Consider the following 26,203-nt stretch of genomic DNA (forward strand, 5'->3'; position numbering starts at 1 on the left):
AGTTGTTAAAACTTGAGAGATACATTGTAGAAATAGAAAATATTTTATTTACGGATAAAAAATAGAATGATATCAAATTTAAATCGAAACCTTTGCTTTCATTTTGTAACTGTAAATTTCCTGCTTGAAAGGAAGGATTTTACAGCAAGTACTTTTATTTTAAATCAGCGATATTTATATCGTCGTATTACACTGATTTGATCACGGGTCGTAATATTTCAAATATGTATTGTGTGATATATTTGTTTTAATAAACTTTCTTATTATTCTGTGAAAGGTAATCTGGTAAAACGTACCTTTTAGTCATTTAAGTGTTGCCAACGTTGGAAGGAAGTTAAAATAAACCAATGTGAAAGTACATTTAAAGACACAACTCAATTCATGAAAAGCCACTTGAATACACAATTATTAATACTATTCTCTTGTGGACACGTAACTTATCATTTTTAGAAAATTGAGAACAATGATCTTGCGATTTACTCAAATAATTTTGTTTTAATTTTTGCTTGCATTCAGCAATGATTGAATAACAGACAAATGTCAACGAGGGTTTGTGCAGTTTTCTTTGAAGTTAATTAATGCTAAAGAGTTATATTATTTTTATCGGGATAAACATTGAACCGTGAGTTTTTCATCCTTATTTTTAATGTATCTTCATGGGTGTGTGTCTATATATGGCCCAGTAAGCATATTACAAATACATTTCTAGCTTTAAATAAACATTGATATTAATTGTAACTAGTTGTATCAGTAGAAGCATATTCAATTTCATCCGTTACTGGAGAGCGAGTTTATAAGTGAACGTTCCATGTTTTACTTTTTGGTGAGCACGATTGCAAACAGCAGTATCAAATTGACGTCTTAATGTCCTGTCAAAAACATCTTTACGTTCCCTTTTTGCACGTTAAATGGGGTGATGTCTTGTTAAAGACAAAGTAATCCCCATGCTTAATTTCGTCTCGTTGTCCTTCTTGTCTTCTCATTTGGTTCTATGTTGGAATAGCCTTCGCTACTTTGTGTAATGGTCAGTTTCAACAAGTTTGTTATCGACGTTTCCCTTTGATGATTCCAATGTTAGGTAGTCCATGCAGTAATAAGGGGTAAGATGTGTTTACATTTACAAGCATTTCCCTATCAATTTTCCAGTGTCGCCTTCTACACCTGTCACAGATGTCAGTCCTGGCCAGTAATACTTTTCCCTCGTGAGACGCATTGTTCGTTTTCGTAGTGGGTGGTTAGACTGGTCATATAACCCAGTAAATAGGCAATGTCTGAGTACTTCAGATACTACTAGCTGCTATATGTGGTCACCATTTTTATTTACAAAATTCCTATTTTAATGTGCAGATGTTTGAACTGTTTCTTTATCGGTCTTGTCACATCATACGGTATTTTGCAGTGTTTTGTTGACGACCGCTTTTCTCCATTTCTACTACTGGGTGTCCCTGCTCTGCCCTTATGTCCCTCATCTCTTTCTGAGCAAGATGATTAACGTTGTCTTTGGTGTCATCAAGGCTGTTCGTCTTTATGGATAATGTGTCTATATATGTCACAGTAAGCATATTACATGTACATATAACTGTTGAGTCGTCTATTTTCATCCTCTCTGTGTCGTCCATGACCGTAATCATCCCCTATTGGTTACGATTCATGCCTCAGCGTTCTGATTTTTCATCGAAAGAATACTAACCCAACGCCGATGCCCAACGCTGTCCCGTAGCATCGATGCTTGGCGCTAGTGTGAATGAGTGTCAGAGGCTTGTTGTCCGTTAAAACAAGGAAGTGTGACATGGTCACTTAGTCGCTGAAACTCTTTGCAACCACTCCACTCAAAAACTCTATCCAGATAGGATTGTAGTTGCGTCTGACCGGTTCAAGGCCATTCAAGCATATACGGTGACCCTCCTCTTTCCATCCTTTATTTGGTACAGCACTGCACCTTATGCTTTTCCAGATGTGCCCGTGCGCAGTTTAAACGGCTGACATATGGTATGCCGGTACAGGTTGTGAATGCAATCTTTCAGATTGTCAGAGTTGGCTGGAATGGGTCAACCTATCACCTTTCCAATGTTCATATTGAGAAATCAAAGAATCTTCAGCATTATAGGCTTATAATTGGCTGGTTAGTTGGTCAAACCAAATGGCATCTTATCGTATTAAAAATATATATTATCTATAGTAAAGTCGGTACCCTCTTTAAGGATATCCTTTAATGAACTTCTGTCTTGTGGCAGCTTCACTTTATATTCATAATTGTAAAATAGTTGGCACCATGTATCTGCGTGTGGACTAATACGACATTCGATGAGAATGGGGGCTTGGTTGGTCAATTTACGCCGGACGCCAACAATTGTTCACAATGTGGTTGCTCTAATTTTGATTTCAAAGGATTTTCTGTGATGCAGCACATTCCACCACAACAAAACGCATTTTCTTCTTGCGTATATCTCTCTCTCTAATAACCATTGTGCAGAAGCTGAGATAGCCAGTGAATGGAGTGTTGTTATCGGTAAAAATCTTTAACAATCGAGTTCTGAACAATCATTAAAAAATCCTGTAGAATATTTGTACCTAGTATATCAGGAGCTTTAGCTGAATATTTGGTATCTGGTATAACTACTATAAAACAATGAAGTGGTTTTGAATTTGGAAAAAAAGATGTGCGTTGTAATATGATTTGGGAAAAGGCTGTAAACACTACATGTATCTAATAAAGCAAAAGCCGGTTCATTGGCATCAATAATATTATTTTGGATCGGCCAAGTCAGTGCTCGGGTTCAATTACCAAGCTTCCTCGTGAACTGAACATATATGCCTTGATTTTATCACATTAATGTACCAAGAATGCAATATCAAATTAAAACAAAAATGTTAACAATATAACACAATATAATCAAATGTATGTCAGAAAAAAATCAAAATGCTCACATATTTTCCGCACATAAAACAATCAATTATTATGCTAATTAACTTCAATAATCACAAACATTATACGCGCAACTATAAAACTATTACCACAACGCACTTTTACAAGAGTCCACTTATTTTACTAAATTTATCTAATGAAAAACCATCACTGAATATCTAGGTGTACCGTACTATTGCGCTTAACTAACAAATACAAATTCACAACAGGGTTAGGAGCTCAATAAATTTATTAATTAAATGAAATACAAATATTTAAGTAATTAACAATATCAAAATGTATATGGTAATGCCAAGTAACAAAACTCATTACTGAATTGTAAAAATATTCAACAAATGAAATCTGTGTCAATACTATGCAAACTATCAAATTATACGAATTGAACTTATGCAAAATAATTTCTATAAAGAGAATATTAATTTTAAATGGTAATTATATATAACCGGGCTAAACACATGTATTTATCGGCTATGATACAAGTAATCATATAAGGCCGATATAAATTTAATCAAAATAATTCCCCGAATTTTCCAACCATTCATTTCAAATAGTTAAATCTAAATACAACAAGAAATTGCAAAAAAAGTTTGAATAATTAAATTACATGTCAAAACTCATAATAAATAATGTACTTATATATTCATATATACGGTAACTAATATCCTTTATAACCAAAATGATAATTTCGCACACGTTTAACAAAAAACCCCAACAATAGTATCAATCATTTTTAATTGAGAAAATATTTTTGAATTAAATTCCAATTATATAGCAATCAATGTCAATTGACACTAGCGGCTTCATGCATGAGCGGGGCCCAACCGCCCCCAACCTCCTCTAAAATCAGCCTAGATTACTTTTTAGTTCAATATAGGAGAAGAGAAGAAATAAAATACACCCAAAATGCACCATTTCGGACTAGAAATTGTAAAATTCTCTTGAGGGACCCCCAAACACCCACGTCAACACTTTATACCAATAAATTTCGTTTCTGGGGGAATGGGGAAATCGACTGAGTATGCCCCTAAGTAATGTCCCCTCAAACGTCGAATCCTGGATCTGCCCCTGATAAACTAAATCAAATTACCATTTAAGTTCTAACTCAATAAAACAATACAACAGTCAAAGAGGCCATGTAAGATTAAAATCATTGATAACAAAACAATCGCTTTGTCAATTAATTAAGTCTCTTAAGCCAAGTTTATGAAAATGTTCAATGCAAATTATGTTTGATTTATTTCACAAAATATTCTCGGAGAATAATTAATCACAGAACAAATGTCAATCACTTAATGTAAATCGTAAACATGTACAATCGTAAATTACGCGAAGAGTTTATGCAATTAATTGAACGCTAAATACCGTATGTATAAATAAACCTATCTAATAAATACTAAGTATCGTTATAACTAAATACATTAATACTAATTTGCCAAAAGCAAATATGTCAATACATTTTTTCAATTCCGTCCACAAAATCGTAGCAGGTGCGCTGTCAATGTAAAACGAAAGTCAGACTTGGGTCGCTAAGCTACGTGTGATCGTCACAGAACACATAAATACGCCCAATCGGAATTGATGAAGAATTCGGCGCCTAATTACGCATTCATACGTCACAGCAGAAAAGCCAATCAAAAATCAATATTATAGAGCGTCTTATTACGCATTCATACACCTCGATCAAATGGTCAGATACACGTATAAGGTACACAGGAACTAGTACGATGTCAATGAAACAGTTTTGCAGTAAAAATGGTGAACAAAAACAAATAAACAAAGCAAATTGAAAGTCCAAAATAAGTTTTAGAATCCCCTAAATGCTATTACACAGACTTTAATGGCGATCCATGAAATGAATAACCGGGACTTGAAATTGGCAAACAATGAGTTCAAAATGTAAACAAACAGATGTATAATGTGTTCCCAAATAAGGTATTTGTCTATCAAGCCAATTTAAAGGCTCCCAATGAAATCAAATTAAAATAAGAAATATGATAATGTCCGAATAGCAGCTTACCACCAATGGTTAAGAAGATTTTTTACCAGTCGTCAAGTTTGTTATCAGAAATGATAATTAAAATGACACTCTTATTCAAAAACAAAACATATACATGTATAACAAACATAAATGTTTAATGATAAACATTGCACTACTTACTTAATATTGCATTTATGGAAAATATTAACTACTGTTAACAGAATTGTAACAGTGAATTAAATAGCAGAAAACGCAAAAATATTAAATGATTGGCGAATGCTAAAAGATTTACTGTGGTCTACTATAGTCTCATAAGGTAGAACTTTCTTGTTTTATGCTCATTTCTTTCAAATTAAACTCGATTTCCTTCATAAGAACCATTGTTGGCATTTATTCATCCTCTTTGGAATATTTAAACAATATTATTAATCGTGGTAAATCTTATTTGGGAGTAAGAGTGCATCTTAAAATTGACTGAGAATATTATAATTGATCCATATTCCAGAAGTTATACATGGCGTGAGATCTCACTCATCCTGACAATATTATTTCTAGACATATGAGTACCGAATAAATTGCAATACATGATTATATTCACAACTTTAACCTTTCTGTTATAGAACGAAAACAAGTAATGTATATGATTGTCAATTTATGGAATTTTTCCAGCTTTTCGTAAGAGAATAAAAGAAGTTGTAATGTAACCAATTATGACTGATCTATGTTTTAACCCAAACTAGCTTTATAATTGTCACCTCGACTCTGGCCTTCAAATCTTTAATAATAGCAAGCAAGTGCAGCTTAACAAATAAAGGTTCATTCTAGCAGGCTGTTTAAACTTGAGAGATAGAAATAGTAAATACTATTTTTTAACGATTTCAAATCGAAACCTTTTCTTTCAATTTGTAGTTACATTTGCTGCTGGAAACGAAGGACTTTATAGCAAAAACAATCATTTAAATCAGCTATTTTATATCGCCGTGTGTAAAAGGCGGTACAGGGAATCTGGTACAATGTACCTTTAAGTCATGCTTCGGGTTGCCAACCGTCGCAAGGAAGTATAATAAACTTATTTGAAAATATATTTAAAGACACAACTTAATTCATGGAAAGCCAGTGTAATACAAAATTATATACAGATAATACTATTGTTTTGTGAACGCGTTACTTGGGCTTACAATTGGCTTGCTATTTACGCGATTTGTTCTTAAGCATAGATTGACATCAGCAAGGTTGGAATAACAGACAAAAACGTTTTGTTCGTTTTTTTATCCTTATTAGTGCTTTTGACTAAAATTGATTTTAACGGGTTGAGCATTGAACCGTGAGTTTTCCATTCGTATTTGTGCTTGCTTAGAGGTGACATTTGTGTTATTTTTTTTATCTCGTTAACTCGACTTTAGTATCCCTTTAACACAAATTAGTATCTTGTTCAAACGATTAACAGAGCTAGTAAAACGACTCTGTAACTCGTAATGAGTGTCTCGTTTAAACGTTAACGTATCTCGTTAAAACGCCATAGTGTCTCGTTAAAACGACATAGTGTCTCGTTTAAACGACTTACGTATATCGTTAAAACGACTTACCTACCTCGTAAAATGACTTACGTAAAACGACATATTGGCCAATCAGAATCACGGTATCATATCATTCGAATTCATGATATTCTGATCATGGCTGAGGCAAGAGATGATCGTTATCTGGCAACTCTTACCGACCATGTATGTCGTTTTAACAGGTTGCTTTGTCGTTTTATCGAGATACTTAAGTTGATTAAAGGAGTAACAAAGGCGTTTTTACGAGAAGAGTTAGTAAAATATAAATTTTCGAACATTTCTGCGCATATTTTATCTGCAATTGCAGTTTTCCATACACTCGATCGATCCTTATTGACAAAGAACGAATACATATTTGTATCAAAATGCATTAGCTAACATATTATGAAGACAATGTATAGTTTTTCACTTAAAGGCCTAGTTTAAGGAATATTTGGCATGAAAATCCCCTGCTGTGCATCTTCTGCTAATTGCACTGATGTCACAGTAGGGGCAAATTTCCTGTGTATTTGTTTATTGGCTCAGGGCCATTTAGGGTCAATTTCTATTATAAAACCCCCAAGACTACACAGCAGGATACTCAAGATAAGAGATCTGATAAGACAAATAGGCAATTAGATTAAGATCAATACACGGGATAATGTCAATCAACCAATTACGCTACAGTTTTAAGTTTGAATCGCGTTTATAACGCAAACCAAATTAAGGACTTTATATACAATATCTAAGCACATACGAGTATCATCATTTGTCGAAGGGTTCCAAATATCAGTATCTTAGTTTCAATGCTGCTTATTATTTGCCACACTTATTTTGGTATTAGAAAGAAATTCCGTAAAAAGCATTTTATACACCTTGAACGAGTATCTTCAAGCCGAAAAAAAACCTAACTCGAACTGAAAATAGAAATTCAATGAACATGAAAGGTCAACTATCAGCGATAAATATTCACTTAAAAATAATAACCCAGATATTTAATGTCACAGTTTGTAAAAAATGTTTCTTTAATTCCATTGCCTTTGCTAATTACATTTGGCAAATGATTATCTTTATCAGTTATTTCTTTGTTTGCCAATCAAGCGATCATCTACGCTAATTAGCATATGTCACAATGTACCATAAATGCTTAATTTAGGTGCAAAACCGCACGCGCCCGGTATGTATTTAAATTGCAGACAATCGCGAGATATGATTGTACATTGCTCTTTTTTATACGCCCGAAGGGTCGTGTCCGTCTGTCCGTCTGTCCGTCCGTTAGCAATTCCGTGTCCGGGCCATAACTTGGTAACTAATAAAGCGATTTTCAAATAACTTTATACAAATCATCACTACATTAAAAGGATGTGTCGCGCGCAATTTCCAGGTCCATTACTCAAAGACTAGACTCACCATGGGGGTGCGTTAGCAATTCCGTGTCCGGGCCACAACTTTGTCACTAATAAAGTCATTTTCAAACAACTTTATACAAAGCATCATTACATTAAAAGGATGTGTCGCGCGCAATTTCCAGGTCCATACCTCAAAGACTAGAATCACCATGGGGGGGGGGGCGTTACAACTTTATCACTAATATAGTCATTTTCAAATAACTTTTTACAAAGCATCATTACATTAAAAGGATGTATCGCGCGCAATTTCCAGGTCCGTACCTCAAAGACTAGAATCACCATGGGGGGGCATAAGCAATTCTGTTTCCGGGCCATAACTTGGTAACTAATAAAGCGATTTTCAAATAACTTTATACAAATCATCACTACATTAAAAGGATGTGTCGCGCGCAATTTCCAGGTCCATACCTCAAAGACTAGAATCACCATGGGGGTGCGTTAGCAATTCCGTGTCCGGGTCACAACTTTGTCACTAATAAAGTCATTTTCAAATAACTTTATACAAAGCATCATTACAATAAAAGGATGTGTCGCGCGCAATTTCCAGGTCCATACCTCAAAGACTCGAATCACCATGGGTGGGGGCGTTACAACTTTATCACTAATAAAGTCATTTTCAAATAACTTTTTACAAAGCATCATTACATTAAAAGGATGTGTCGCGCGCAATTTCCAGGTCCGTACCTCAAACACTAGAATCACCATGGGGGGCATTAGCAATTTTGTTTCCGGGCCATGACTTGGTAACTAATAAAGCGATTTTAAAATAACTTTATACAAATCATCACTACATTAAAAGGATGTGTCGTGCGCAATTTCCAGGTCCATACCTCAAAGACTAGAATCACCATGGGGGTGCGTTAGCAAATCCGTGTCCGGGCCACAACTTGGTCACTAATAAAGTCATTTTCAAATAACTTTATACAAAGCATCATTACAATAAAAGGATGTGTCGCGCGCAATTTCCAGGTCCATACCTCAAAGACTCGAATCACCATGGGTGGGGGCGTTACAACTTTATCACTAATAAAGTCATTTTCAAATAACTTTTTACAAAGCATCATTACATTAAAAGGATGTGTCGCGCGCAATTTCCAGGTCCGTACCTCAAACACTAGAATCACCATGGGGGGCATTAGCAATTTTGTTTCCGGGCCATGACTTGGTAACTAATAAAGCGATTTTAAAATAACTTTATACAAATCATCACTACATTAAAAGGATGTGTCGTGCGCAATTTCCAGGTCCATACCTCAAAGACTAGAATCACCATGGGGGTGCGTTAGCAAATCCGTGTCCGGGCCACAACTTGGTCACTAATAAAGTCATTTTCAAATAACTTTATACAAAGCATCATTACATTAAAAGGATGTGTCGCGCGCAATTTCCAGGTCCATACCTCAAACACTAGAATCACCATGGGAGGCGTTAGCAATTATGTGTCCGGGCCACATCTTTGTTACTAATAAAGTGATTTTCAAATAACTTTATACAAATCATCACTACATTAAAAGGATGTGTCACATGCAATTTCCAGGTCCATACCTCAAAGCCTAGAATCACCATGGGGGGACGTTAGCAATTCCATGTCCAGGCCATAACACAAAGACTAGAATCACCAATGTGGGGCGTTAGCAATTCTGTGTCCGGGCCACATCTTTGTTACTTGTCCGTTTGCAACTCCGTGTCCGGGCCATAACTTGGTAACTAATAAAGCGATTTTCAAATAACTGTATACAAATCATCACTGCATTAAAAGGATGTGTCACGCGCAATTTTCAGGTCCATACCTCAAAGACTAGTTCTTCATTGCCATGCTATCTTTTGGTTTTAAAGATTAAAATCAACGAAATGATTACCGACGAAAAGGTCCATTTTCGGAAATCGGCAAAATAACCATTTCCGAAATACCACGACGTTTCTCGCCGACGAACGTATACTTATGTTTTACAGTAAATTATTTTCTTTCAGAAAAATGCATATCATCGATTAAAATTTTTATCTCCGAAATATGAACACATATACACAAATACAGTTTTCTAATTTTCGTTTAATGCGCCCAAGCACCATGTTTGCACGTTATCATTTACATTAACTTTTCTCATCAATTTAGAAGGACATTGTGAAATCTCAGTTTGACCAAATGGACATGGACGTTATATCTTCCCAAGAGTCGGTTGGCGAACCACCGCGCAAAAAAACTCGTTTGGACGACGATTATTTGAATTATTCTAAATGGGATGCAGAAACAGTTGCTGAAAAGCTTAAACAGAACGGTCTGGATGAAGCTGCTGAGCGTTTTCGTGGTAAAATTGTCATCAATTTTCTAGCATAATTTGATAATGTTATAAGTGCATGCATCTATTAATTATTTTTATCGTTTACTTATCTTCTAAACATGCAATAAATTGATTAGAAATGTTTATGTCACATGATATATAGTAAAAAATAAACTTATCATGTAACAATAACAATGTGAGCGTCTGATCAACAATAGTTAATCGTATCGTATATAACGATCGTAAACACAAGTTACGAAACTTGCGATTTTAAGTTGCGACTGTCTTATCAAGCGCATCGTAAATTCGATAGTAGATCGTAACCTACGATGTCGTAAACAGAATAGTACGCATGCGCACTTTACTTGTTTTGATCTTCAAAAAGGAGGTTTTACAGCAAAATCGTTATCGTCTGTAAACAATCCCAATGGCGACATCAAGAAAAAGGTCACAGAATTGGACGGAATTAGAGCGAAATGCTTTAATCGACATGATTATGTCCGCGAAGACTACCCAGTCTGTATCATGGAAGGAAGCGGCTGAAATGTAAGTCCTTTTCATGTAAAGTGAATTCAAAGTGATAGGTAAACTTAATATGTGATGTTCGAGGACAAATAGTGGAAATGTCAACTGAAGTCTCGATGATATTTCTATCACATTTAAAATTAAATGAGAGTAATTGATATAAACATTGCCATATACAAAAACATTGCCATATAAAAAAAAAATAGAAATCTGCCAACGTACAATTATTTGAACTAAAGCAGTCATCGAAATTAGACCTTGGGATCAACAAACCCGAATTATTATACTATTGCTTGGCATCAAATTTTTTAACAAGCCCTGCTATTTACAATTCAGAATTTGAGCAAGCCCAATACCATTTTACCAGTGCAGGGCTTGCAGGCTTGTGTTAATTTTGACCACTGCTAAGGAAATTGTTATACCTTTATAGTGTAAACAGTGTTGGTGGGCATGGCCGGGAGAAGTGAAGAAAAAATGGACCGACTTGAAGGTACAATATTTACATTAACACTTCATTCCTAAATGATGGTTGTTGTTTATCAATTTCACATTATTTCTGTATAAAGTGCTATGGAATTTCCCATCAAAATCACATGCGTTTGTTTGTTACTTTTGTCCTTTCATCCTTCGGACTCCGTCCATTTTGAACAGCCCCATTGCATACCATACCCCAATAAAATGCAACATGTCAAATTTTAATCCTTAAATATAATTCCTAACAACCGCTTGAATAAGGTACACAATCTGTTCTGTTTATTTAAAATTGAGGGCACTATAGATACATGAGTAAATTGCATGTTTGAGTTTTTTTTTCTCAAAGAATGCCAGTATGCAGATGCTCATGCATGTATAATACTCTATAATTAACCAAGGGTTAAGTGACTTAAAACCTCTATGATGAGAAAATGTTGAGGTATTGTGTTTTTCTATTGCTATTAACTACAACAACTATTTATTGTGTAGTTTAATGAAAGATACATTTCTATGTAGTAGATAAGTTGTATGATCTGTAAGTAACACATGCATCTTACCGGTAATGTCAATAATGTCAACACATTTTTTCTTTATGCAGTCTGTAGTGAAAAAGAAGGTCATGGGGCAGCTTCACGGCCACAAACAAACCGGAGGTGGCGAGCCCATTGAGGTGAACATTCAGGATTGGGAGGAGAAGGTAAGACATGTTCATGATTGTACTCTTCTGTATTGTATAAAAAACTTTAAACAGGGCTTCCTAAACACAAAATGAAGCAAGCAAGTGATAGCCTTCTATTTTTCAGTTAATGGAAATCATTGCCCTTTATTTCTTGACTTTTTGTTATACGCCCGAAGGGTCGTATTATGTTATGGCCTCCATCGTCTGTCCGTCTGTCTGTCCGTCTGTCCGTCCGTTAGCAATTCCGTGTCCGGGCCATAACTTGGTAACTAATAAAGCGATTTTCAAATAACTTTATACAAAGCATCATTACATTAAAAGGATGCGTCGTGCACAATTTCCAAGTCCATACCTCAAAGACTAGAATCACCATGGGGGGCGTTAGCAATTCTGTGTCTGGGCCACATCTTTGTTACTAATAAAGTGATTTTCAAATAACATTATACAAATCATCACTACATTAAAAGAATGTGTCACATGCAATTTCCAGGTCCATACCTCAAAGTCTAGAATCACCATGGGGGGGGACGTTAGCAATTCCATGTCCAGGCCATAACTCAAAGACTAGAATCACCATGGGGGGCGTTAGCAATTCTGTGTCCAGGCCACATCTTTGTAACTCGTCTGTTAGCAATTCCGTGTCTGGGCCATAACTTGGTTACTAATAAAGCGATTTTCAAATAACTTTATACAAATCATCACTACATTGGGTCCCTTTTAAGCAAACATTATAGTATCAGTATCATAATTGTTTCTTACTGAATATTTTCGTGAAATAGTTTCATTTTGAAAAACAGATTTCTCCTTTCCAGGTCCTTGCAACCATACCAAAGGTGTCTGTTTCGGGGATAGAAGGGGGGATCGACACTAGTGGTAAGTTTGTGTTACAAAATAAACAGCATGCCCTGAACTGATAAGTACCTCAATGAAAAACGGAAATATATTAACATGTATTTGTTATTGTGACAACATAAATATGGGTTAATTGTAGGGTACAGACATGACAGCATTAGCCTGTTTTGTATTTTAATACATTTATTACTACAAATAACTGACAACCACTTGTAATTCACCATACATAACAATTGAATGGCATCATGTCTTCAGAGGTCCCGGCAACTTCACTTGAGGTCAAGACAGGAGAGGTCTCATCACGAGAAGGAACAGGGAGTGGTAGGTTGAACAGTTCCAATAAATGAATTCAAATCCAAAAAACATATGACTTAAGAAATACCAGTCGAACATCAGTATCTTGTTTACTTGTACATCTACAATTGACTCATCTCTCTGTATTCACTTGCAATATGTTTTGTTAACACTTAAAGAAATTAGAACTAGGAAGACTTAAGGAATTCGATTCCTTATGACAAATTCAACAATATTTAAAGTTGCACTCTCACAGATTGGCCATAGTGACAAAAAAGTTCTTGGAACAAGCTAATTTTTGGGTAAATATCTGAAAACAAGTTATATAAGACAGGTGACAAAGATCAAATTGTAGTTTTTTAAACATTTATATTTGTAATTTATGGCAGTTTTTCACAATTGAAATCTGTTATTTGTTTAGTTTTACATTTATGAATGAATTGAAGGCTTTGATGCCAACATCGGCTGATTTCGAGATGCAAATTTAAAAAAATGTGGAAACTGTATCTGTGAGAGTGCAGCTTTAATTAAATAATTGAGTAAAGTGCAGTGTTAACTCCGTTACTGATGTACTGTACATCCTTGTAAATACATTCAAAAGTAAATCATAATATTCATGTAATTAAGACTTTAAGTGATGAATGATATCATGTCATAAAATTGTAAATATATTTTTGCAGACATCACACCAGGACCATCCTCAACAGCCAAGAGAAAGTTGGAGGAGCCTGGGAAGAGCGGAGAAAAGAAAAAGAAAATGGAGGAAGAGGATTTAAGTCTGAGGATGGTTCTTGCTCAGGAGCAAACAAACTCAATATTAAAAGAAATAAGCAACAGCTTAAAAGAAATTGTAAATTTAAAAAGAGGCGAACAACAATTTAGTGTTTTTGAACAATAACTTTTGTATATGATGTCATTGTGTAAGCATTTCTATTATCCGGAAAACGTTATTTGCAAATTGATAATTGAAATGTATTTAAAAAGTTATCATTTCTTGTGAATGAAATTGAGCTTTGGCATAATTTAAATGATCTCGTTATAGATGAAAAGTAATATGTTGACATAATGTAAAAATAGATGATGATCATTGCAAGAAGTATCCCTAAAGTCACATTTATCTCTTGAAATTAAGAAATTATACATTCAATTGAAAAGTACATACATTTAAAACAGAAATGTTTGTAAAAACAGAAAATTTTTTGTCAGGGATCTATATTTTTTTATCTTAAAGGGACTGTTCACCACTATGCTATGAAGGCTTACTTATATAATTATAAACTATGAGGAACTCTAGTTTATAGTAAGTTTCAATGCATCGTACACATTAATACCAAGTTTATGTCAGTTTTCGACAATTTTCTTGCAAATTGATCATCTGGTGCAAAGTTACTTTAACAATCCTGACCCCAATTTCTTGAAACTTAACAGGCTTTAAGTAGTTCCTTTTATTTTGCAAAATATCAAATTTAAACTATATTTTTATAAATAATAATTTGTTATTCCTATTTACCAAATAAATAACTTCCATTAACAGGCTTAACATTTTAAAAGAAGTATATACAGCATGTGCTTGAAAAGATCAGTAATATTTAGCGAAGTTAAATCATATTATAACAAAATTGAGCAGTTTCTAGGAATTGGGTACTGGTATTGAAATATACTTTCACTTTAATGGAACATGTTCACAATTCTGCGACGCATGGTCTGTCCTTGTTCATTCTGTTGTGCAATTTGGCAAGCTGCTTGAGCATTGTCATTGTCATTATCCATCATCATGTCAGCTGGAAACATTGTTTTCGATACAAAAGTTGTGCAACTTTACACATGCCACAACAATTTTTCAACATTTGGTTGGTGTGTATTGTAGCGCTCCTCCTGATCTATGTAGGCATCTGGAAAAGTTACATGAAGATAATGAACATTGTGTGTATAAGTATACAATTAACTGAAAATGACATCAGTTTAAGTCTCATTGCATCTCATTCATTGCAATCTGTGTTTGAAATATTCTCAACTTTAAAACTTTATATATTTATTATTGAAGATTTAGTAGTTTTTGATTCATAACACATTTCATCTTTTCCTGTTCTTTTATTGAAATATACTGATGGATTATTGATACATTGTTATTTAAAATATAATTTTACTGTTTTCACTGATTTTATCGTATAATTGTAAATAGCTTAACATAAACACATGCAATGCTGAGAAGAAAAAAATGACATCATTTAATTTCGTATCCAGTATGACATCATTTGTCGGTGATATCCCAATTAAATATCCATTAACTTTTGTAAGCAGGAAAGGTAAATAATAATTGTATATATTCTTTTATGGCAATATATACAACATTTTGAACATCAAACATTCATATTTCACTACTGGACATTCGTGAAATATAAAAAAAATTGTGTTCACTCATTAATTATATTGCTATATATCTAACACTGAAAATTACAAATATATCTTATACCTGAAACGGGATTTTAGAAGTCCGAAACTCCTCTCAATCACTATACGTCCCCTGATTTGGGCTTTGTTGAAGGCAACCTCTTGTAGAGTGGTAGGATTGAGTAATGGGACGGAGTGGATAACCGCCATCACCAAGTAAAATGCCTGTCTGGTTGGTCTCAAGGTGGTCCTAGATTCAAAGCCCAGCAAAACAACAAATTAGTGCATGGTCCAGTTCAGTTAAATATTATAATTATTGATGTGTTTGCATATGTTCTTCCCTATAACTTGCACTCAATTAATTGTTTAATTTCTACAGGATGACAGATAAGAATTGTTTTTACTGAAAAAGAAAACAACAATGTTTGTGATAATGATTTAGCTTAAGTACACAATAACCTTTAGTGTAGATACATCAAACACAGCTGCATCATGCTGGGAACCTGGCCATCTGGCTACAATGTCGGTGAATCTGTAAATATTTGCAATCTATAATTAATGTATTACTAATTGAATTTTTATAGATGATTTTATTGTGATAAAGAAGAAATGAATTAAGATATTGTTATTCATACCAATGCAAGTCTTTTATTCCAATTGTAATATGACTGTTTCATATTCTAGTAATTTGTTATGTTTTGTTTATGATGTTTCAAATATAAATTAGATATATACAACATTATTTACATTGACATGATTTAATTTACATTTGCAGTGACTAGCACACCTATGGAATTTGCTTAATTTATTTGAAAGTAATAGATGTCCAATTGAAATTCAATGCAATAAAAACAATGTCTATTTATTTTGGGCCATTCACTCATAAATTGATGTGTATACATTGACAAACTGTACTATATTAAGCAAATCACTCCATATGACTCATGAAATGTACCACGCAATTACAAAAAATCCCATAACATTTCATTATATTTTTCTAAGGCAAGGATAAGATATTATCATATCATTTAATGTTTTTTTTCCTTTTCACAGTATTTGTACTTATTTATTTAAATTACCTCATTTCATGGTCACATACAGCCATGACATTGATGGCATGGTAACCCTTCCTGCATATGAAGGCAACCCCATTGTCCTTAGGAGCAAGAATAGGGACCAATGTTCCATCCACTGCTCCTGTAACAATACGCTTTGTTGTTGTATGACTAAGATTTTTTTTAAAGTATTTGTTGCATTATTTTTAGTGTACTTATAGTGTTATTTAATGTTTCTTGTTTGATTTATGTTTGCAATAAACATTGAGGATAATTATTATCTTCATGTAAAAATTTCATCCATTGTATGTTTCGAATATTTTATACAATGCCTTAAAGCTGCAATCTTACAGACAATTTGATTTCTGGAAACTAGTGATACAATACTAGTGATATATTCAAACATATATGTTATTTGGTTTTAAATTACCTATGATGTTGGGTATCCTGCACTTCTTGAAAAATCCCACTTTTGTCCTTAATACCTCATCTCTTGTGGATGGTAACCTGTTAAATATTTTTGAAATGTATCTATACATGTACAACATTATGACCATGATTCATGTAAGTAATTTGGAAAACTGTAATTGTTAATTTGTTTAAAGCTGCACTCTTGTAGAGTGCCAGTTTGGTAATGTTTGTTCTTATGGTTTGTTCCAGAACCAGCTGATTTTGGCGTCAGTGCATTTAATTCAGTCATAGGCAAAGCGATCACGATAGAGTAGATCTGATTTGTTGGGAAAACTGCTTAAAATTCGTAGAGCTAGTAATTAATGCTTTTAGCTGTAAAAAAAAAACAATTTCCAACGTTAGTATGGAAAACTGCGCCCTGATCATTTGTCCGCAGAATTATATCACTATAATTTGCACAAAAATTGGCTCATTTGAAGACAAGAAAATAAAACATTTTTGAAAATATAATCTACTTTTTTAAAAATGATCTGTGACAGTGCAGCTTTAAAGTGTCTCAATCAGAGAGTTTATGGTGACTGCAATGTATAAGATTTTAGTTTCATTTTGTTTTAGTCAATTTTCTAACAAAATATGGTACCAATTTATAGCCTATTTACTATTTGTAGCAATGAAATAAAACCTTTTTTCGAAAATCCATGTCTAAAACATTTTACAACCATTATGAATAACAATAGAAATTCAAATAACTGTATCCTAACAAATATTTATCAATGTTATTGATAAACACTAGTGTTGATGATGTTTTGTCTCTGAACAGATAATAAACCTTTAAATGTGGCAGTGGTTACTTTCTGTTATTATATGTTCAATCCATTCCTTATGTTATAGACTGCATTAGCTTCAATGAAAATGTCAATATTACAAAATTACAATTACAAAAAAGATTCTCATAGTCTTTGAACTAATAGAGTGTATATATAATATACAGCTTGGTCAGAAGTTCCTGATTTCAATATCCATTTGAAGATTTGTAATATATTCATGGTTTTCCTAAATTTTAACCCATATATTACCTTACATTTCCAATGTTTCTGATAACTGCATTCAGAAAATCATTAAACACCCTTCCAGCTGTAGCTTTTGATATGCCATGAATGTCGGCAGACTCTGACAAAAAGTTTCCTTTTGAGAGCATCCTCAGCCCTACAAGGACCTGAAAACTCCAAAAATATTACATATGTATTTGACGGTTAATTTTAGTAAATTAATGATGGTCAACATGCCATATTTAATAGCTAGATTGAGCTGATAGGTAAAGAAATGTAATTCAATATAATAAATATTTTTGCAAATAAAGTAATAACTGTCAGTATGTGAGAGTGCAACTTTAACCAAGTGCAATGTAAAGACAATGAAATGAAGAAATATGATAAAGATAATTATATAGCACCTGCTCAGAAATTACAACCATTTACACAATTATTTATTTGATAACAGAACTTAACCAATTTTACCTCACACACACACACGCACGCACACGCACACGCCGACTTCAAACAAAATAAACAAAATCAATCTTATTTAATTCTACAGTACATTTAGTACTATTGATATCATGAAAATACTATATGGTTATGCACCAGCCAATTGTAACCACGCACCCCCCCCCCCCCAGGTCCGGCGAATAGCAAGGACTTTGACTTTTGGTCCAGCCAACCCGGCTAAAAACAGAGGGACAAACAGATGGTAAAATTCCCCCCAAATGCCCCTGCACCCCAGGGACACTAGGTAAGGCCCATTCCCCGCTATATTTAAAGCGAATACAAACTACCGCATTCACCCGGCACTGCGGGGCCACCTGAAAGGTAAAAACACGGTTCAATTCCCCGATGTATACCCCAGACCTGGGGGGGGGGGCGTGGTTACAATTGACTGGTGCATTACTTTAATTGAAAACAGTTATCATTTTCCTTTCAGTTATGACATAGTTTTATGTTCCATCTGTAGTACATGCATAACCATGAGAAATCATGTTCATAGTAAAACATGTTTTTTCGTGGAAAAGCTTTTAGATCTACTCCACAGAATTTCCACTTTCAGCATAGTATTTTGTTCAATAACGCCATTTTTTCCTGTGTTTGCCTCCATCTTGGTGTCATGATATGTCCATAAGATAAATGCATAGGCGTTTATCAATATCCATCAAACACATACACTTAATAATTATCAGAATATTCGACCAAGAATATTTAACAGTGTTTAATATTAAACTTTCATGTTTCAACTCTTGATCTGAAGACAGTGAACTGTGACATATTAACTCAAACGTATGTTACTGTAGTAAATTTTTAGTACGATGACAAGAAATATTTTAATTCCTTCTTGAATAAGCACATCATTTCAGGTATAAACATATTTAATGTTAAACCGCCCAACGTTAAACTAGTTGAACTTGTGATGTTTACTTTCTTTTCACTGACAAGTTAGGTCAAGGTCACTGGATGGTACAGTAAAAAGATAAAAAGGTTACATTATACTTTTACATAATAATATAACGGAGAGATACCACTATATACAGTTGGAAGACCCGTTTCTTAAAAAACAAACATTTTTTAAATTATAATATACCTTCGTCATTGATGACACTAACATAGTTCTATTCGTGGAAGGCTCCAAATCAGCGTGCTGTGCTGCCTCCAGCCGTAAAATGGCGTCTTTCGTCAACCTGTAACGCCCAACGCATTCCCAATCGGGCACATCGGCGATAGCGACCACCCTTTCCTTAAAAACTCGCGGTCGTCGGGCATTTTGTCTCCTCGCAACGAACAGGGCGGCCATTTTTAATATACTTACGACAAGGCTAACCCAATCGTAAAGTTACCATCGCAAGTTACGAAATCGTAACGTTACTATTACTTACGATTCTTAGTAAGACGCTCGGAAAATCGTAACATGGTGTTACGATGCGTTTACGATTACGATTTACGCTACGACCGTTGATAAGACGCTCCCATTATGTTTACGTTTATTAATGAATATGTTCAAAATATATATTTTGACATATAAAAAAATAAAAAGCCAATTTTAAGTAATAGACATATGCGTAGTTTAATGTACGCATTTAGACTGATGAAGAAAATGCAAATTTGTTATTTAACTCTCCTACTTACGTTGCTTTTAGGTTATTTTATACTAATGATATTGAGATGATTTTCAGAGAATGGTATAACAGGCGATACATTGATACAGCTTAAAGATAAAGATTTTGAGAAGCTTGAAGTAACGTAAGTGATTATTTTAAGTCTTAATTGGAAAATTAATTGAGATGTTGTCATATAATTTGAAATTCTGTCACATTTTGAATTATATTCTGGAAATATTCACTCCAACTCACGTTTTTGCTTTTACATAATATAGGGACTTGAACCAAATAGTGAAATTACGGAAGTTTATTCGGACAGTAAAGACACCTCCTTTTCATTTCCTTGGACAAAAGGTAAGCCTCTTGAAATTAAGATCACTGAGGCGTAACAATAATAGAAGCAGTACTTCACGCCTTGAATGGTGAATGTATTTAAGCCCATAATAAACATATTGTCATTTACCTATATGCAATCGGATAGTAAAATTACCGAAAATTTGAAAAACTGGAAACACTCCTTATATACAGAACAGAACAGAACAGAACAGAATGTTTATTCAACTGAAGCATATACAGCTCATTGTTATAAACACAAAAATAAATACACCTTATCAATTATATATTCATAATCAAATCAATATTGCATGCATGCAAGAACAAAATGAATAATTTTGCATACTATTATTTACAAAAAAAGTAAAATATATTACCACGAGAGAAAACAAGCAAACTTAAAAATTAGGGATGGAAACCGGATACCAAATCGGTATCCGGATATTCGTATCAAATATTCGAATACTATCCGGATACTCGTATCAAATTGTTTTCATAATAAGTAAATTTCCTATTATATGTCACCCACCTTCTGTTATTGGACATAAGTGTCCACTTAATTTGTAATTCGTCATATGGCAATTTCACTTTTTCATTCATTCTTTCTCAGTCTTAATAATTTATAATGTATTAATCAAAGCTAAACAACTCATTTTACGTCATAAAACTCATGATGAATACCACATAAACACCTCGCGAATTTGATAGTCACTTCGACCGAGGTGGTTGCTTGGTTACTGCCACGTGTTTCGAGTTTGTTATTTATCAGCAGGTTTCATGTTAAATGACGCTTTGATTATTTGATAGTCGATTGTAATTTTATTTCATTATATTGTTTGATTTAATGCAATACCTACAATTTCTGCGGTGTTTTTTGATGAAGGATATAATTGCGGAAAAGATAAGAAGACAAAAAGACGATCTGATTTTTCTTCATTTACATGCGTGTGCTATAAACTAAACATGTTTACATATCGTATAAAAATAAAATAGCGGACATGGTGACGTCAAGAGTTGTCTGCCTCATGGTGGACTTTGAAGGCGTAGTCGGTGGACTGCATACGGGGTGTTTTATTCATGTGATTTCTAAGATTTGAAGTTCCACCACAATATACCAGTTTAACCTTACACAGTTGACACACAACACTTTTACCATCCTCGGATTTTGTGAAATACTTCCAAAAACTTGAAGTCAATGTTGGAGGCATATTTCCGTTGTCATGATACGGGAATAACGATTAATAATTCAAAACACAATTACAAGATGCAAAATGATGGAAATTTAAATGAAAAGTGAAAAGATAAACAAATTTGTTTTTATATTTATTGTTCAGATAGCAATAATTTCTTCATGCATATTCATCAAAAATACGATTGGTCATTAATATCTTTGATTGCACGACCCTTATCTTGTGATTGGACGATCAATTCCTACGGATTAATGATCAATCCGTTTAATATCAACTAGTGCCATTTAGTGTCAATTAAGCACATCTGATATCATAAAACAACATTTGTCATTGTAAACAAGGTCATAGAACTTCACAGGGTGCTGCACAAGGACACAATATCACGCCTTGTGCAAACACCAAATTAGCAGACGATTTGTGACACATACCCACTTCGCGACAGACACTGTTGATCACCTGAAATATTTCATCTGAAAAGTTTTATAACAATTGCTATGTCTCTGCTAAGCTATTTCATTGAAATTTTAATTCTTAACGAATATTCGAATACCCATTTTGGTATCCGAATACTTGCGTGATATCCGGAAACTCAGATATTCGCTTCCATCCCTATTAAAAATACTAATTAAGCAGGAGTGAATGTTAGGAGACATTTAGGGGTAATTTAAACATTCAAGTCTCTTATTTTAAAAGCTTTGGTACAAAAATAGCTAATCTTGCTAACAGAGATTTATTGCAAGAATTGAGTAATGATAAAAAATTTACCATACTAGGATGTCTGACATAATATCTAGGAATATAATTCTGCCTTATTTCGATGTACACTCTGGCTCAGCAATTGATGTTATTGATCTTATAATGTTGTTATTTGCCGACGACATGACCATTGGAGGAAAACACCTAACTAAATTCAGCAGCCTATGGATAGACTTTCGGAATATTTTGTTATAATTGGGGTTTATTAGTAAATACACATACAACAAGTAATAGTCGTTCGAAAAAGAGGAGGGCAATTGCCAACAGTAAATAATACTTATAATGGCAAACCTATTGGTGTGGTGAGTGACTTTATTTACTCAGGAACGTCTTTAAACCAGATTGACCATTCTGCTTTAAACCAAGAATATCTAATTGGTCAAACATTTAAAGCATCAATTATGTTGTAAATGTAAGGATAATGATCTGAAACCAAAGCTACTATGTCATCTTTATGATGCTTTTAAAGCTAATGCCCTTAATATTGCATAAGAAATTCGGGAGTATTACAAGTCAAAAGAAACTGGAATAATTAATTTCAAATTGATGTTGGATGTTGGGAATCATACATGTACAGCTAGTGTTAGTGCTATTTGGAGCTTGGTATTAATATCGACAAATCAAGTAATAGCCATGGGATAAAATTATTAGATATATGTAAAGGGTCAAGTATTCGTATTGTTAACGGTCGTATTGGTAACACTGATCAGTATACATTTTTGTCACATAACGGTTGTTCTATGATTGATCATTTATTGTCAAGCGAGCGTAATTTTTCACAGATTAAATAATTTACTATTAAATCTTTCAATGAATGGAGTGACCACGCTCCGTTACATATTTCATTACTATGCAATACTATTGAACCTAATACTACAAAGTACTCGGAGCTTAAATTTAAATGGGATTATTTCTAATTTACCTGTTTTCAATATTGTTTTTCATAATGTTGATTGCTCAAACAGAGACGCAGTTAACAATAGTAACATTCCTTCACAAACACTATTCAGAGTGTAGCTGAACCATTGTTTTCAAAAGAACGTTTTTATTCAGATCATGTATATTTTGAGAATTATACCCATAACAATAAGAATTGGTTCAGTCATGACTGTACTGTAGCACGTGATTTGTATTTAGATGCTCTTAGATTTTTTAATACTGATAGGTCAGATGCAAATAGATTGTTATTATGTAATGCGAAAAAACAGTACAAGAATATAGTTCGTAAGAGAAAGAATACTGATTATAGAAAGAGAATGGAAGATATTGAAAATTTGAGAGAGTAAACCTAGAGAATTATGGAAATATTTTAAGTCTAAAACTGCAAACAATTCAAATAAAATTCCACTCGATAATTTTCGAGAATATTTCACAAATCTCAGTACCTCTGCCTTTGGCAGCCTTAATTATGACGCAGAGGATTTTAATATTAATTATAATTTTAATGCACCAAATAATAGTTTTCCAGAACTTGACGAGGCAATATCTGTACAAGAAATAATAAATGCTACTAAGTCATCAAAACGTTGTAAAGCCTATGGTACTGATAATATGTTGAATGAATATTTTATTGAAACTATAGACATTTTAGCATCACATCTATGTGATTTGTTTAACAATATATTAAATTCGGGTTATTTTCCCGAACAATGGACTGAAGGGATTATAATCCCCTTACATAAAAAAGGATCATATTCTGATGTAAATAATTATAGGAGAATTACTTTAGTTAGTTGTTTATCGAAATTATTTACCACTGTTATTAAAAAGCGTGTTGAAAAGTTTTGTGAACAACATGATATTATTTTGGATGCCCAATTCGGATTCAGAAAAGGGCGCTCTACCACTGATGCTATATTTATATTGTTATCTCTTATTCAAAATTATTTGTTTGAAAACAAAAGGCTTTATGTTATATATGTTGATATGATGAAATGTTTTGATACTATTTATAGAAATGCTCTATGGCTGAAAATGTATAAATGTGGAATACAGAGAAAAATACTTAGAATAGTGCGTGATATGTATATGAAGGTTAAATCTTGTGTAAAATCGTTGTCATCATATTCTGAATACTTTAGCTATGCTGCCGGGTTGCGTCAGGGTGAAGTTATGTCCCCTTTGTTATTTTCTTTATTTGTGGAAGATATTGAATTGTATTTACAAAATGATATTAATTCAGGATTACAAATAGCTGATAATGTCATAATTATGCTATTATTTGCTGATGATATGGCCATTGTAGGAAAATCTCCTGAAGAAATTCAAACCCATTTGGACAATTTGTCAAATTACTGTAATACCTGGGGATAAAAGGTGAATATTGATAAGACGAAAATCATGGTGTTTCGTAAAAGAGGCGGATTATTTCCCAATGAAAGATGGACTTACAATGGCCATGATATACATATTGTTGATGATTTTAATTATTTGGGTGTTGTTTTTAATTATACTGGAAATTTTAACCTGAACCAAGAACATTTAAATGACAAAGCACTTAAGGCAATGAACGTATTATTTTGCAAATGTCAAGATTATGACTTAAAACCCAAAATTGTGTGTCAGTTATTTGACGCATTTGTTGGGTCTATTTTAAATTATTCGGCAGAGGTTTGGGGGTAAACTCAATCAAAGGAATTAGAAAGAATTCATTTGAAATTTTGTAAAAGATTATTGAACGTTAAAACAAACACTTGCAATGGCACTGTTTACGGAGAGTTGGGTAGATATCCATTATATATTCATAGATATGTGCGTATATTGTCTTATTGGTTTAAGGTTGCTAACAGTGATAATATTATCATAAAATCTGTATACAAACAGGCTAAGAGTGATAGTGATAAAGGTTGCCGTAATTGGGTGTATAATGTTAAAAAATATTAAATGATTATGGTTTTAGTTATGTGTTTGATGATATTTACAATATTGATGTTAAATCATTCATAAAAAAAATCAAATGTAGAATTATCGATACTTTTAAACAAGATTGGTATAGTACTATAGAAAATAGCACGGTGTTAGATGTGTATAGCCATTTTAAAACCTGTCTGGAATATGAACCTTATTTAGATATTTTACCAAAGAGCTTACGTTTTTTCTTTTGTATACTACGGCTGTCCGTGCACCCACTCCATATTCAAACTGGTAGATACAATAGAAATAACGTTGTACGCAACCAAAGATATTGTTTGTGTTGTAACTCTAATGACATCGAAGATGAATATCATTTTATTTGTGTTTGTAAATCCTTTAGCAATTTAAGAAAGAAATATATCAACAATTGTTACTTTATAAGACCTTCTGTATTTAAATATATGCAGCTGTTGAACTCTAACAATAGAGCTAAACTGATTAACTTATGTCTGTTTGTTAAAATGCTCTCAAAGAAAGATCCGCTTTGATTAATGTTAGAACATAATTCTATTTAATGTTCATCCTCTGATATATATATTAGTTTATTTAATTTAATTACTTAGAAGTATTGAATACTTTTGTACATATATATTTGTATATATATATATACTCATTTGTTTGCATTATCTGTTACTTTACATACACGTTGACATTATATGTTATATCATTATGTGTTGTTGACGATGTACATTGTACAAGTCAAAATAAATTGTCTGTCTGTCTGTCTGTCTGTCTGTCTGTCTGTCTATTAATCCACTTTATTCCATAAAATTTGTTAGAATTATACAATATTGTTTGAAAATTTCCACAGGGATATTATCATAATAAGCACTGTATACTTGCAGGCATTATCCGACAACGTTAATGGAAAGAACATGTTAGAAGCAAGTGCAAAAAGCGTTTGAGTTGCTATGTGTTTGGTTTTGGTTTTGTTAGCTTTATTGTAATAACTGTGAAAGATTTCTTGTATAAATTAAAAACAATAACGATTGAATGCTTTAAGGTAGAATCTTGATTGGCCAGTATTTTTTCTGTATAAAGAATTTACAATGACATTT

The 26,203-nt window shown here is 33.3% G+C and overlaps 1 protein-coding gene and 1 pseudogene across 5 annotated transcripts in view; one reads left to right on the forward strand and one right to left on the reverse strand.

Moving 5' to 3' along the window:
• Positions 1 to 219: 219 nt before the first annotated feature.
• Positions 220 to 26,203, forward strand: part of LOC128243178 (deoxynucleoside triphosphate triphosphohydrolase SAMHD1-like) — a 33,350-nt gene continuing 7,366 nt past the window's right edge. Inside the window, exons 1-4 of one of the 5 annotated variants that reach the window (XM_052960777.1) lie at positions 220 to 277; positions 9,962 to 10,154; positions 20,029 to 20,095; positions 20,229 to 20,307. In XM_052960777.1, coding sequence (XP_052816737.1) covers positions 9,992 to 10,154; positions 20,029 to 20,095; positions 20,229 to 20,307 — 309 coding nt within the window. In that variant the 5' untranslated portion in view covers positions 220 to 277; positions 9,962 to 9,991. Of the gene's footprint in view, positions 278 to 449; positions 623 to 6,129; positions 6,229 to 9,399; positions 9,552 to 9,961; positions 10,155 to 20,028; positions 20,096 to 20,228; positions 20,308 to 26,203 lie in introns of those variants that run through there. The other 4 variants (XM_052960778.1, XM_052960775.1, XM_052960776.1 and 1 more) reach the window with 4 other exon arrangements.
• On the reverse strand, positions 14,729 to 18,426 carry LOC128243180 (putative nuclease HARBI1; annotated as a pseudogene).

The sequence above is a fragment of the Mya arenaria genome, chromosome 8, assembly GCF_026914265.1.
Source record: "Mya arenaria isolate MELC-2E11 chromosome 8, ASM2691426v1".
NCBI lineage: Eukaryota > Metazoa > Mollusca > Bivalvia > Myida > Myidae > Mya > Mya arenaria.